Genomic DNA, 15,040 nt, shown 5'->3' on the forward strand with positions numbered 1-15,040 from the left:
TAAAAACAGAAATTAAATATTATTGAGGACAAAAAGGGAATAGGGAGGTGGAAGGAGTGATGCGTGGTGGTGGAGGGAACAACTCTCTAAATTGTTGTTGGCCCAATTCTTAAATGAGACATTAATGTCATAATCTTGATTAACAAAGTAGTTTTGCATAATTAGATGATTATCAGTTGCTAAGTGAGGTAATTTATAATTAGAGGGAAGTCAAAATGCTTTATCGTGTCATAGTTGTATTGTTCATAAAATAATAAAATGTAATAGAGCTAAGTAAAACAACATGTCATGAACAAATTGAACTGAGAGGAAGAAAAGTGATGGAAAGGATAAATAAGGATGTGGGTGAAGGTGGAAGAAAGGAGATGAAAGGTAAAAGAAACTCTCTCATTAAAAAAAAATTGGAGAAAAAAAAATTCATGCAGATTGTCCAATATAAAAAAAAAGAATACACCTATTATTTATGCAACATCTCCTTTGACAATGTTTGTTTCGTCCTTTTTTTTTCTAATTTATTTTTATGTTTTCATCTCTTAATTTTTTTCTACAACATCTTTTGATAAAACCTAAATTAACACTTAAAATGGTACATATAAAATGAAAGATGTATAGGTAATATTAAATACTTTTAAAATATTATGTAATTACTTGAAGCATAAAGAATTTAGTGGTAGAACTAGTATCTTAAGAATGTAATAGAATTATGAGGCATTAATCACCATGATGTTGTGTTCTTATGACAGGAAGATTAATGAATAGACCCAATTTTGTAATATCCCATGTAGCATCCCTGTGGTACAAATTAAATGAAAACTAAAATAACATCAGATGGTGTTAGAGAGATAAATCCTAACTGCATTATGCTAAGTGAATTAATTTAGTATGTTGCAAAATTTTAGTAATCTTTCTTGGCCCTTGAAAAGGGACAATTTCCTTTATCCTTTTGTTCAGGGTGCCATGGATGGCCCTACTCCCTCACACCCACAAACCTTTAAGCTGTGAAAATAATAAATGCAATATTAAAACGCTTTCTAGCATTTCAAAAGTACTGTATTCTTGTTAAAAATCGGAAAAAAGTAAAAGATGATAAACAAGTTATTTTAAATATATTTTTTCCTATTTTTATTTACATTTATTCTATAGATTATGAGCCACTTGTTAAAATTATGTATTACAAAAATAAAAAATATCAAAAATAGAAATAGAAAATAGCTTTCTTATACGGTTCTGAAAAGTCGCCCTATCATTGTACTGGATTAATGGTTAGACAGATAGATTACTGACCAATACAGCTTTGAAAAAATATATATTATATATAGTTAACCCAATTTGACAAATCTAATCAAATTTAAAGCTTAATACATAATAAAATAATAACGATAAATGAAATAGTGAATAAAGTTTAAAAAATTGGAATTTGATAGCTCAAAATTTAAGATATTATTTTGAAATAACTAATATTCAAAATAAAGTTTTAATACTAGCAAAGATCCATAAATAAAAACTAAAAACAAATTAAGAAACACATATGCACACACTAAAAAGAATCGGACCAATTCAATCGTTTTTAGAGTGTTACTCCTTCCACCGCCACCAAATCTTTCCTACACCACCCCATACCTAATTTGTCCTTCCAATTTCGCCTTTAACGAATATCAACATCTGTTTCACCTTCAACGGATATTGATATCCGTCAACGGATATAACCACCTAAAAACTAAAAAAAAAAACATAACGGAACGGATGTGACACATCCATTTAACTAATAATAATATGAAAGTATTATAATAATTAATTAAATAATAATTTATAAATTAAATTAATAATTATTATTTTACTAAATAAAATAAAACTAATTTATTTATAATTATGTAATAATTTTTTAAGAAATTAAATAATATTTATATATTAATTTAAAATATAATAAATTAAATAAACTAAAAAAAAACTTACAAATGACACATCCGTTTACTTAATAACATAAATTTTTTTATAATAATTAATTAAATAATAATATATAAATTAAATTAATAATAATTATTTTACTAAATAAAATAAAACTAATTTATATATAAATATATAATAATTTTTAAAAAATAAATAATATTTATATATTAATTTAAAATATAATAAATTAATAAAAAAATTTACGGATGTGTTTATAATAAATAATTAAATAATAATATGTAAATTAAATTAATAATAATTATTTTATTAAATAAAATGAAACTAGATTGTATATAATTATATAATAAATTTTAAAAAAATTAAATAATATTTATATATTAATTTAAAATATAATAAATTAATATAAAAAAACTCAACGGATATGGCACATTTGTTAACGGATGTGACACATCCGTTGAAGAATTTTTTCTTCAACAGATATTAACATTCGATGAAGAAAAGAGGTGGGGTGTAAGATATTTTAAATATAAAAGATAGTATTGAAATTTAAAAAAAATATGATGGTGCAGAGAGTAATGTGGAGTAGTGTAGGGAGTAACCTTTCGTTTTTATTGATCTAGCCATATTCAACTGAAACCCGTGACGGTTGTTGCTTCCTACACCTCATCACATTTTTTCTTCCACCAATCAAAATTCCTTCCGAAAAATAAATTCGTAATATAGGAGCAGGTAATTGTTTTTTTTTTCAGAAATTTTTATTGGGAAGTGATAGAGTGCTGGAAGAATTTTGATATGGTATAGGAAACAATTGCACGTGAATTGGGTCCCAGTTTGGTAAGCCCAGTTTTTACAACTTTAATTTTAAACCCATTCCCAAAGACTTTCAAATTACCACATTTGGAAGCTTCTTACTCCACATTTTTTCTTCCTGCACTCCCAAATTTTCTTATATTTCTAAAAATACCCTTTTCAACTTTTAGACTTTGACTTTGACTAGGATTTAAAATCCTTGAACCCTTCAACATTGCCAATCCAGCCCCTTTTGTGTCTCATCATTCATCTGTATCTCCTTCCTCCTATTTGAGTCTCAACCATCCTCTTCTCATTTTCTTTCGTCCAAGATCAATAAGAAAACATTTAAAAAGATTTCAAAATTTGAAAAAATTTAAAACCAAATTTCCAAATCTTGATTTCAAAATTTTCATGTAATTCAGAAAAATCTAAAACTAAATTTCAAAATTCAAAATTAGATTTTGAAATTCAAGAAATTCAAAAGCCAAAATTTTGAAATTTAGAAAAATCAAAATCAGAATTTCAAAAATCCGAACCGGATTCTAAAATTTGAGAAAATCCAAAACCAAATTTAAAAATCCAAAAAATCTAAAACTAAATATGAAAACCTGAAAATTTTCAAAATTGAATTTCAAAATCCTAAAAACAAAATCAAATTTTGAAATCTGTAAAAATTCATAAACAAATTTCAAAATCAAAATTATAAAATTCAAGAACCAGATATTGAAATTTGAAAAATAAAATCCAAAAATGGATTTCAAAATAAAATAAAAACTCCAAAATCAAATTACGAAATCCTGAAATATATAGGACTGCATTTTGAAATCTAAGAAAATAGGAAAAAGTTCAGAACCAAAAATCCAAAGTCAGATTTCAAAATAAAAAAACTTCCAAAATCAAATTTTAAAATCCAAAAGATTCAAAACCCCGACTTCAAAATCCAAGTAGATCCAAAACTGAATTTCCGTATCAGAATTTTTGAAAATCCAGAAAAATTTAAAATCAAAAAAATCCAAAACCAAATTTCAAAATCCAAAAAAATCCAAAATTATATTTCAGAATCTGAAAAATCGAAAAACGAATTTCAAAATTTAGGAAACTTCATAATCAAATTTAATAAAAATATATGTATATAATCTGATAGTGTAATAATGAACATCACAGTAAAATTTTGAGGTGGAGGAAGAATGCCCCCCAGATTTTACTTATCTCCAGGAAGGGTTACCATGTTCATGGACCAAAAATAAAAAGTGAACGATAGGCCTTCTCTGTTTAATTAATTAAGCAAACGATCTCAACCATTTATCAGAAAAAAAAAGAGTCAAACAAATCTATAATGTGTCATTGATAATATATTTTTTTTCCCTATTACTTTAGAGGTTACTTTAAAGAAGTCAGAAACCTAGAATTATTGTTAACAACTAGGTCTAGATGTCAATCCTAACGCTAGACCAAATGGTATGATATAAGGTGAAACAATTGTTTTTTGTCTAAAACTTATTTGGCATGAGCTTCTGTTTTCAATACATTATTTATGTTGTATAGTCGCTGGCTACAGTTAAGATTCATCCCTGTGGCAACTTACAAGCATCTTTGTCATCTTTTGGTTTAAATTTGCCAAGTTTCTCAGCAATAGTTCTGCAACGACACTGATTTCCAGGCCGCACCACATCCCCGTAAACAGCCATCTCAATTATATCAAGCTCCTTATCTGCTAATTGATCAAAAGTAGAATATTGAGCTAAGAAACATGATTGATTATGCAAAGATTTGAGCACTACACAATTTACTTGAACACTATACCTATAAGTAATTGTGAAATAGACGTATAATTTCAATGAACATGTCAATAATTGATCAGGCCTAGATCTGTTAGAAAAATAGAGGAGATTTTATTACATTTGGGACACGAAAAAGATGGATTGATTTTCTTTTTATATTAGAGTAGGTTTTAGTTATTATAGACTTTTCATGTAAACTCACTCCCTTTTATCTCCAGCATCCCCCTTAGTTAGAAAATTCTTAACACATTTCCTGCATACCAAGTCAATTTCTTAATCTTGTAAATTCTTTAACCATGAGGAGCTTAATGAAAATGAAATATTGTGTCTTCAGATGAACTACCTCCACCTTTTCCTCATCAATTTTTTTCTTAAACTTGAATGTCCACTGACCCTTCAACTGGTTATTTGTCTAACCAATTCCATCAATTGGTCTACGATCATCAATTCTAATGTCCTTTGACCCTTCAACTGCACAAACCACAACATCAAATTTTATGGTAGATGAATGAATAATCTTCTATACCGCCCGCAGCCATCTTCCACATTCTCTCCATAATTCATAATTTGATTTACAATCATTATCACCTTATTGTTAAAATAAGAAATTGATTCATCTCCTTCACTCGTAAGGATTCAAACCCTCCATGAAGAATTTGTAGGCACACCTTTACCTTGTCTTCAAAGGAGTTTTTCAAAATCTCCCAAGCTTGCTTGGGGTGAATGCATTAGACCATCTCAAACATGATGTCCTCAAAACCTTGATAGGTAATGGTAAGTGTTTGCTGATCCTTCTTCTTTATCTTCAACAAAGCCTCACTCTCATTTGGAGACAAAGTATTCTCAATTTCCTGTTCGGTATAACATTTATCTACAACCTCCCAAGCATCTTGATACCCCAGCAGGGCCTCATCTGACCGCACCAATTGCCATAACTCATTGGTAAATGAGCAACTTGAACCAAGTTCAAGATTTTGTTTGTCATCTATCAACTCACTAAGTGTATCTCTCAATTATCAAAGCCTAAGCTCTCACACCACTCTGTTAGAAAAATAGATAGGAGACTAGAAAATAAAGGAGATTATATTATATTTGGCATACTAGCTGCATGGATAGGAACTCTATTTATAATAAGATTAAACCAAAACTATTACATGAATTCTAGACACGCCAAATAATCACAATATCAAGAACCCTTCGGATACCTGATAGTTACATAAAATAATACTGCTTGATTTATATTAATTCACGCCCTTTTATCTTTTCACAACCCTTCATTTTTTACTATTATTTCAAATAAATATCATCAAACAAAAAAAGGTCCTAAGTGTAATGTAACAACAATTCTTTTAACAGGATACAGTGAATAAACTACCCATAACAATATTAAGTCCAGGATAGTGACTGCCAATCAATCCACTTAAGATCAATCTAAAAATGTATTGCCAACTAATTTTGGAGATCTTCAGAATCAGGGTGACTAATTTAAGATAACTAGAACGAAACATTCTTAATTGATTCAATTAAAATGAAGCATTGGCTGAACTAAGAAATTCACGTAAAAAAAATGAAAGGAAACTAAGACATGAATAGAATTTCATTTAACCCCTTTCATTATTTTTTACAAAGGTGAAGCAATCCATAACTCATAATGTGTAGAGTCCAAAAAGTGCCGGCAAAAGCTTCTAGTGATGAAATTGAAGGACATGAATGTGTACAGCATTTAGAAAATCCCAATCCGTGGAACCAAGACACGTTAAAAAATTGTGCAGATACTCTTCAATGATGCAAGCTATAAATTGAAAAGGCCAACAATTGAAAGAATCACAACTATTACCTACAATTAGGGTTGTATGTTGAAGAGGATTGAGGTTCTAACTTTACTAAGGTGACTGAGTTCGAAAATAGGAATTGTGATTTTCAGTACCTAAAAATAATTCTATCATTTGTTTCTCCACGATGAACAAAGATGAATAAAGGAATTCCTCAAGCCAGGGATGGGTAAATGCATAATAAGAGGATAAAGAAAGAGTGAAATGCAGAGATAGACAAACACAGAAGCAGGCATACCAGTAAAATTAACCTCACAAGAGTAGTCTTTCAATTGATTAGAATCAATGTCATATTTGTCCGATTTGAGTCTGTTAACTCTTGATTGAAGTATTTGACAATTATCTGCTGTGGACTCACCACCTACACCGCAACATCACGAGACAATTAGATAAATATCAAATTACCAAATAGCAAGAATAGACTACGGAAATGAAGAAGAAGAAATGAATGGACTAAAAATAGAATGAAACCTTTGGAGAAGGGGATGATGTGATCGTACTCGTAGCAGAGGCAGCCGATGCAGTTGTAGAAACGTTTGCAGACAATGTTACCCGCGGCGTCTTTGCGCCACCTCTCAGGGTGACGGCCGGGGACAATATCAGCCTTGGACCAACAGAGGGTCTTGGCGTTTGAGTCGAAAAACCTGGGTCTTTTCTCGCCGTCGCCACGAGAACGAGGCGGAGAAGAACTCATCCTCCTCCTCGCTCTACACTACAGGGAGCAGGGAAAAAGGAGCAACAGCTGAACAAGAAGGATCTATGTTTTTATTTCTGTTTTAATAAATGACATGAATCTCTAAATATTCTAATATAATATCATTGGTTAAAATAAAAAATATTATCTATAACTATTTTTCCAAAATTATTATTCTTATTTTATCTTTTATAATATATTTATTTATTAAATTTTTAAAAGTTAATAGTCATTTTAATTTATTTTATATAAAACCATTTCTTTGTTTTTTTCATTTATTTCACTAATTTTTGTTCTTCATTATATTTGTACATCTCACGAGTACTCTGTATAAACCATTTTTATTGTAGAAATTAAACATTTAATTCGCTTTAGTATTGGTAACTTTTTTAAAGTCTTAAGTTAATTTCGTTTAAACAAAAATTTAAATAAAAGTATACAATCTCCAAAAACAATAAATCTTTCTACTATAATTAAAATCAACATTGTCTAAAATAATATGAAAAATCTCCAACTCTGATCTCGTCCTTTTATACATCAGATGAAATATTTGTAATGTATTTGTTCTCATAAGATAAATTGCATAGACACAACCAAGTAAGGACGAGTTAAGATAATAAACATCAAAACATAAATACAACATATTTATTTCAATCACGGTTATCAAACTCTCGAGTTAACTCGTAAACTCTTACGAGTTTACATTCCCAGACATAGCTTCCGAGTTAACTCGGAAGTAAATTTGTTTTCTGTGTAAAATTGATAGAATCGACGATGAAACCGGTAGGATCGTATAAGATCGTGAGTTTGGAGTGATTCTGCGAGCTTAAAAGTTATATATTTAATGAAATGTATCAAAATTAATGACAATAATTCATGTATTTATGTTTTACAATATTTATTTTTATGAACAATATAACTATAAATTTTATTTATTTAAAGTTATATAATTTTGTAGACTTATTTGAATTAAGATATTATTTATATAATTTTTTTCATCTGAAATAAACTCTTACGAGTTTACGAGTCGAGTTTACGTAAACTCTCGAATTTGATAACCTTGATCTTAATTATTAAGTCAATACTATAAATCTATCACATGGATCAAATTTATTTTGTAGTAAAACTATGATGACCACTTTAATTCCTAACCATGTTTTCCCTCAAAAGAAATCCTTCCTACTCCATAATTTCTACACGAGTGTGTCATCTAAAGGCAACTCATGACAATACTAACTATCTATATAATTGTATAGAAATGGAAAAAGAAATATGTATATGCAAATATCTACGAATAAAATCCGCTTATACACAAGTTCGGTGCAAGTATTATACTATAGACCTACGGATACCCGCTACCCACAAAAAATAAAAATAAAAATTAAATTTATATTTTCTTAAATTTAATTTAATTAAAAATAAATTTAATTTATACTGTATTAAATTAAATTAAAATTATATTTATATTTATATTTAATTTATATTATATTATATTTTATATTTTTTTTTATAATTTTATTTAAATTAAATTTTAAAATGTATAAAATATATATTTTTAAATATTTGGGGTATTTGCGACCGTGAATTTTAAAATACATGCAATTTTTTTTAAGCAGGTACCTGTGTGGGTTGCAAGTTGGGTTTTCATGTTGCAGGTCGGGTTGCGGGTCGGCACTATCTGTGCCCGACCCAACCCGCTGTCATCTTCCACACTCCTTCGCACCAATCATATTAACCAAAATAGAATGATTTGAGTCATCCTCCACCGTAGTTTTGGACCTATCTCCTACACTCAAGGACTTATGAGTAAAACTTTGATGTTGCTCACATAAGGTATTGTACTCAACACGAGCTGAAACCTGTAAGATATTCATCCCTTTCTACTCCCTCAAAAAGAGAAAAGGACAACACTCATATCTACGTCTCTTCCACTGTCTCTTAAAGACGACAAGATCCATCTTTCTACCATCTTACAAAAAGAAAGGTACAACCCTAAATTAACGAAGTATGATAAGAATACATAACCAAAAATATAATCACCAACACATACATCATGTTTACCACACCAACGTGACATCCATGCTCATACCAGAGATGGATCATAGGATTCAATCCCAACCCCCTCATTCATTGAGTTTCCCTTTCAAAAACCACATACCCCTTTCGATGACCATATCCTAATAGTTTGGAAATTCTAAGAACTAGATTTGGCAACCATAACATTAAGATAATAATTATCGTAAGAACTAAATGTTCCCGTAATACATCCCTTAATCAGCATATATCAACCCAATGCATGAGTCATACAACATCGTAGCATACAATCACAAATAACATAAACAAGTCACATGATCCCACAAAAGGGCTCATGACAGTCACAGTGAATGCAATGACAGCACTCTAAACAGTCATGCACCATACTAACCAGCTTACGAAAATCACGGGACACATATAATAATATCTACCACCTTAGTTTATACAAGGCATTCAATCATCATACCTTAAAGAGACATTATACGACTATCCTATATTAATAAGACAATATCCCAACCTACACCTAAGGTACCCAACATTACACAAGTTCCTCTTTTGTAACCACAATACATTAAACATATGTAAACCTTAAAAAAATTGTTTTTGCTATGTTGGCATACTCTTTTGTCACATCAGGAAAGAGTTAATTCTGTTTGTGCAAAATTAACATAATAGACTTGATTAATACAAATTATACGTAGACGAAATTGAAACTTGTTTAAAAGAAAAGACTTGACACACTGCAGCAAAACTAGAAACAAAGTAAACAATTAAACCTTTTTATTAATATATGATGTTCTTTTTGTATATTAGTTTATCTTGTCTTGTTTGTTGTATTTTTTTTTTCCAATAATCACTTTATTACCGAACAGAAAAAAGGTAATTAATCACGTTCTATTTGGATAAAGTAAGAACTAAAACAGAAAATAAATAAATAGAGAATAAAAATGAAAATGAATTAGAATAAAAAACACTTACTATTTGATGGTGGAAATAAGGAAGAAAACTGGTTAAATTGAAAGATAAAATAAAACAATTTAATTAAATTACATAGTTATTCCTATTTTACATTTAACTTTGTTTATGAAAAGATAACTTGCTACATTTCACATACAAAAATGTAAAAAAGTCATAGATAAAAATCTTCTAGAAAGACAGGTACAATCCCCAAAATGTAAGTAATTTCTTTAAATTTTAGAAAAAAAATAAATGAAAAATAGAAACAATAAAAATAAGTAACCCAACCATAAGAAAACCTGAAACATTCATAATTCATGTAGGAATCCTAATATTTATTCAAAACATAATTATAAACAAAATTCATTAATTTTTATAATTCTACTGTAATAAATAACTGATCTAATATATATATATATATATATATATATATATATATATATATATATATATGAAATAAAAAGGTTTAAACCCTTCCTTGGTCCTTATTTTTGTATGAAAACTTCAGTTTGGTCCTCATTTTTTTATTTGTCTCAATTGGGTTATATTTTTTGTAAAAATGAACACATTTTACCCTAACCGTTAACTGGTCTCAGACGGCCTTAAATTAAGGTCACGTGATGCAAAGAAAATGTACTGATATGTGATGTGACATTATTTACTGGAATGTTTTGATTAAATAAATAGTGGTGATGTGACATTATTTACTTATCTTTATTTAATATTTTTAAAACCAAGTTTTATTTATTTTTTATTTACTTTATAGAAGACTTTTTTTTTAAGTTTCACCACCTATAGTGGGTTAGAACACAATTATTCTTCAAAATTAAATTAGTTTATTTTTAATTATTTACTTTATTTATTTGATAATTTTTATTTAATATTTTAATTTTCAAGTTTTACATAATATTTTAATATTGTCTTTTTTCTTTAAATATAAATACATAAATAATAATTTTTATAAAAAACTATTTAAAATAATTTTTTATTGTAATCATTAGATATATAATTTTATTATTTTGAAAAGTTAAAAATATAATATATATGTTGAATTTATTTAAATTTATAAATAAAATAATTTAAAAATTATAATAAACATATTTTAGTTTAAAAAAAATTTCTCTCAAATACTCATCTAAAAAATATTAAATAAATTATTATTTTTATATAATAATTTGATATAATATAAACAATTTTGAATATTAATATTCAATTAAAATACATATAATTATATAAAAATTTAATTTTGATTAAATTGGATTATTAATTAAATTAATATATTTTTTAATATATTATTAATTAAATTTGATTATTAATATATTATTAATTAAATTAATATATTATTTTAATATAAAAAGTTGAAGAGAAAATATGGTGATGTGACTTAAAGATATTCACTTTAGGAATTTCAACACATTTTCTATATAAAATGTGTTTATTTTTACAAAAAAAATATAACTTAATTGAGAAAAAATGAGGATCGAATTGAGATTTTTATATAAAAATAAAAACAAAAGAAAGTTTAAACCAAATAAAAATTATAAAATATAAAATATACAAAATAACTAGTAAACATTTATGTACACAAAACTCAGTCACCATAAAGTAAATAACATGGAATAGACAATAATAAAATGAACTAAATGAAAAGTAAATACATTTTCATAAAACAAAACAAAGATATAACATAAAACATCAATTAGACAACAAACTTTTATCATTTTTATTGGCATAATAACATGCCAATTACGTTAAAAGTAGACAAACATCAAACTCAAAAGTATCACTTTTCCAATAAGTCCATTTAAAGACCGTGTTACAGAAAATTCATTTTAAACTCTTTTAAGTAAAATAAAAATGTTCAAATCAAAAATAAAATAAAATTCATTTTCAAAAATATTACTAGATTTGATATTATATTTTTTTAAAAGAAAATTTAACAATCTTTTTATGAATTCCCACTCTCACATTGCCTGTTTATCATGCAAGTCTCCTCATGAAACTCATCATATCATACCAAAAATATTCACCATTCATCATATAATACCAAAAATAATTCCCACATACTCTTCTTTTCATAATAAAATCACATGACAACAGAAAAACACAATGGTTAAGACTAGTCTGACTAAAATCTATAAGCAGTTCTTGAACAAACCAAGGTTTACAAAAATAATTTTGCTTAAATAAAAACAAGAAACAGCCACACGAAAAGCTAATTCTTCGGCCCAATGTCCTTCAAAGCACAAATCTGTTCCTCCCCCATAGCAGACATCACAGACACAACAAGGTCCTTGCCCTCAGCAAATCCATCCTTTATCTGCAAAGAGAAAACATTAAAACAAACCCTATCAGAGAAAATACTAACAAAAAAATAACTTATATTGGTCAATCCAAAAAGGGGAAAATCTCCAAATTTGAGCCAACCTGAGTCAGAAGACTGTCATCAGTAGGGAGCCTGAGGTCATCCTTAGTGTTCCCGTTTTCAGTAAGCAGACTCACCTACAATAATGTTATTAGCAAACGCATGTTCAGAGTTCATTTTCACTATTTACAATGATAAAAAAAGAGAAAAAATCTGAACAGAAACAAACTTACAAATCCATCCTCAGAAATATCAATGAGCTGATAGTCAGTACGATTCACATGAGGAACCTAACAACCAACAACATAGGAAAAACAGTGGCCAAGTTAGGTTAATCTACTACAACAACAAAAATTAAAAATGAAAATTTAAAAGATCAAGTCATCCATACATCACAGTTGTGAGAGGAGGGCACAATATCCTCAAGTTTCTTGCCAGTGAAAATATCAATTCCAACAAAATGACACTTGGCGTGACCATGCTTTCCAGTTTTGGAAGTGGAAACTTCCACAACCTGTTAAGATATATATAACATAATCAAAATAAACTACAAAATAAAAAACAGAGGTATGACATAAAATCAACATCTGATTTATTAAATAATAAAGAAATTAATGGCGGTGATGAATTGTAAAAACATGTTAGGATCTAAAAAGCAGTAATCATAAAAGAAAACATGCAAAAAGCAAATTAGGGTTTGGAAAAATAATTTACCTTGCAGGGACGGCTTTTGATGACTATGTAACCATTCTTACGAATGGTACCGGCTTGCTGAGGGTAGGTTTTGGATGCTCCGGCATCAGCCTTGGACTCGAAATGGTGCTCTTCGTCCGACATGGCTTGGGATTGAAAACGGATGATTTTAGAACTGGCGGAGAAGAGCAAGTGAAGATACAAGTACAGATCTCTGTATCTATATAATATTTTCCTTCGCCACCAAACTCAACCTATCCAGTTAGGGTTTTATTTTCCTTTCTGTATCAGATCTTCTTGTGTTTGTTTCTACACCGTTGGATCTTTCTCATGCGTCAGATAGACGCTATTGTAATTGGGCTTCAGGCCCAAAAAAATCCAGTTTAAAAAAAAATGCTTCGTCTTGTATAGAAATTTATTGTATTGTTTCATCTCACACCTCCAAGATCTCATCCTGTATCTCTAAAAATTTCATTGACATCTCATCATTATCTTACATCTTTAACTTTATAAAAAATTTATTTTTAATTTTAATAAATATATTTTTATTTTATTTTCTTTTTCTTTTTAAAAAGACTTTACACCACCTTAATAATAATTAAATTTAAAATTCTAATATTATTTAATATAATTTTATATTTTAATAATTATTAAAATATAATTTATATTATAATAATAATTATATTAAAAATATAAAAATAAAATAATTAAAATAAAAATAATAACAAAAAAGTAAAATTATATTAAATAAAATATTTAATATATTTAAATATATTAAATTATATTAAAATATTAAATTAAATTAAATAATTATTAAAATTTAAATAATAAACAAAATTTTAAAATAATTATTTATTAAATAACAAATAAAATTATATTAAATAAAATATTTAAATATACTAAATTATATTAAAATATTAAATTAAATTAAATAATTATTAAAATTTATATATTAAATAAAATTTTAAAAACTATTTTTATCGATATGAATATCCTATTCATAACTCATCAGATATCTATATCCGATTAACAAATTTTTCAAAATTTTATTTTTTAAATTTTAATAATTATTAAATTTAATTTAATATATTTAAGTATATTAAATATAATTTTAAGTATTATTTTTATTTTTATTTTTATTTTAGTTATTATTTTTCTATTTTCTTAATAGAACTATTTTAAAAATATAAATTATATTTTATTAATTATTAAAATATTAAAATATAATAAGTAATATTATAATTTTATTTAAGTTTAATATTTATTAAATTTTAAATAAAAAGGAAAAGTACTAACATATTTTATAGATTTTAATATATAAATAAATTTTTTAAAATTTTCATTTTTATTTAAAATTTAATAATTATTTAATTTATTTTAATATTTTATTATAATTTAATATATTTGAATATATTAAATCAAATTTATTATTATTATTATTTATTATTATTATTATTTTTATTTTTATTTTATTTTTATGTTTTTAATATAACTATTATTATAATATAAATTATATTTTAATAATTATTAAAATACAAAATTATTTTAAATAATATTTAAATTTTAAATTAAATTAAATTAAATTATTATTAAGATAGTGAAGATTGTTTTTAATAAAAAAGAAAAGAAAATAAAAAAATATTTATTAAAGTTAAAAATAAAGTTTTGAAAAAGTTGGAGCTGCAGGATAAGATGTCAGAAAGTTAAAAATGGAATTTTTAGAGATGCAGGATGAGATCTTGGAGTGTAGATGAAACACTCAATTTATTGAGACATAAAATAACCCTTTTAATCTTTGTTTAAAAAAATAAAAATCTAAAATATATTCAATTTTTTTTTTCTTAAGCAGCCGCTCAGCCGTTACCACAACCCTCCCAACAATTCTGGATTCATATTTATGAAAACATTTTTTTTTATATATTTTAGAAGGTGGTTGAGATTTGGAAACATATTTTTTTTTATATTTCCAGATATAATTAAAAAA

The 15,040-nt window shown here is 26.5% G+C and overlaps 2 protein-coding genes across 3 annotated transcripts; both read right to left on the bottom strand.

Moving 5' to 3' along the window:
- Window positions 1-4,021: 4,021 nt before the first annotated feature.
- LOC108334783 (uncharacterized) lies at window positions 4,022-7,091 on the bottom strand. 2 transcript variants are annotated; one of them, XM_017570722.2, is made up of 3 exons: window positions 6,785-7,091; window positions 6,552-6,674; window positions 4,022-4,411 (listed from the first exon to the last, which is right to left on the bottom strand). In XM_017570722.2, the coding sequence occupies exons 1-3, from the start codon at window positions 7,005-7,007 to the stop codon at window positions 4,266-4,268; spliced, it is 492 nt and encodes a 163-aa protein (XP_017426211.1). In that variant the 5' UTR covers window positions 7,008-7,091; the 3' UTR covers window positions 4,022-4,265. The 2 variants fall into 2 exon arrangements, with proteins under 2 accessions (XP_017426211.1, XP_052734750.1); XM_052878790.1 differs by having other exon boundaries at window positions 4,022-4,414; window positions 6,785-7,076.
- Window positions 7,092-12,009: 4,918 nt separating this feature from the next.
- Window positions 12,010-13,367, bottom strand: LOC108331344 (eukaryotic translation initiation factor 5A-2). The gene is made up of 5 exons (XM_017566000.2): window positions 13,078-13,367; window positions 12,755-12,877; window positions 12,597-12,653; window positions 12,426-12,500; window positions 12,010-12,318 (listed from the first exon to the last, which is right to left on the bottom strand). Exons 1-5 carry the CDS (start codon window positions 13,198-13,200, stop codon window positions 12,214-12,216), a joined length of 483 nt encoding a protein of 160 aa, XP_017421489.1. The 5' UTR covers window positions 13,201-13,367; the 3' UTR covers window positions 12,010-12,213.
- Between the last annotated feature and the right edge of the window lie 1,673 nt (window positions 13,368-15,040).

This window comes from Vigna angularis, chromosome 1 (assembly GCF_016808095.1).
Source record: "Vigna angularis cultivar LongXiaoDou No.4 chromosome 1, ASM1680809v1, whole genome shotgun sequence".
Lineage (NCBI taxonomy): Eukaryota > Viridiplantae > Streptophyta > Magnoliopsida > Fabales > Fabaceae > Vigna > Vigna angularis.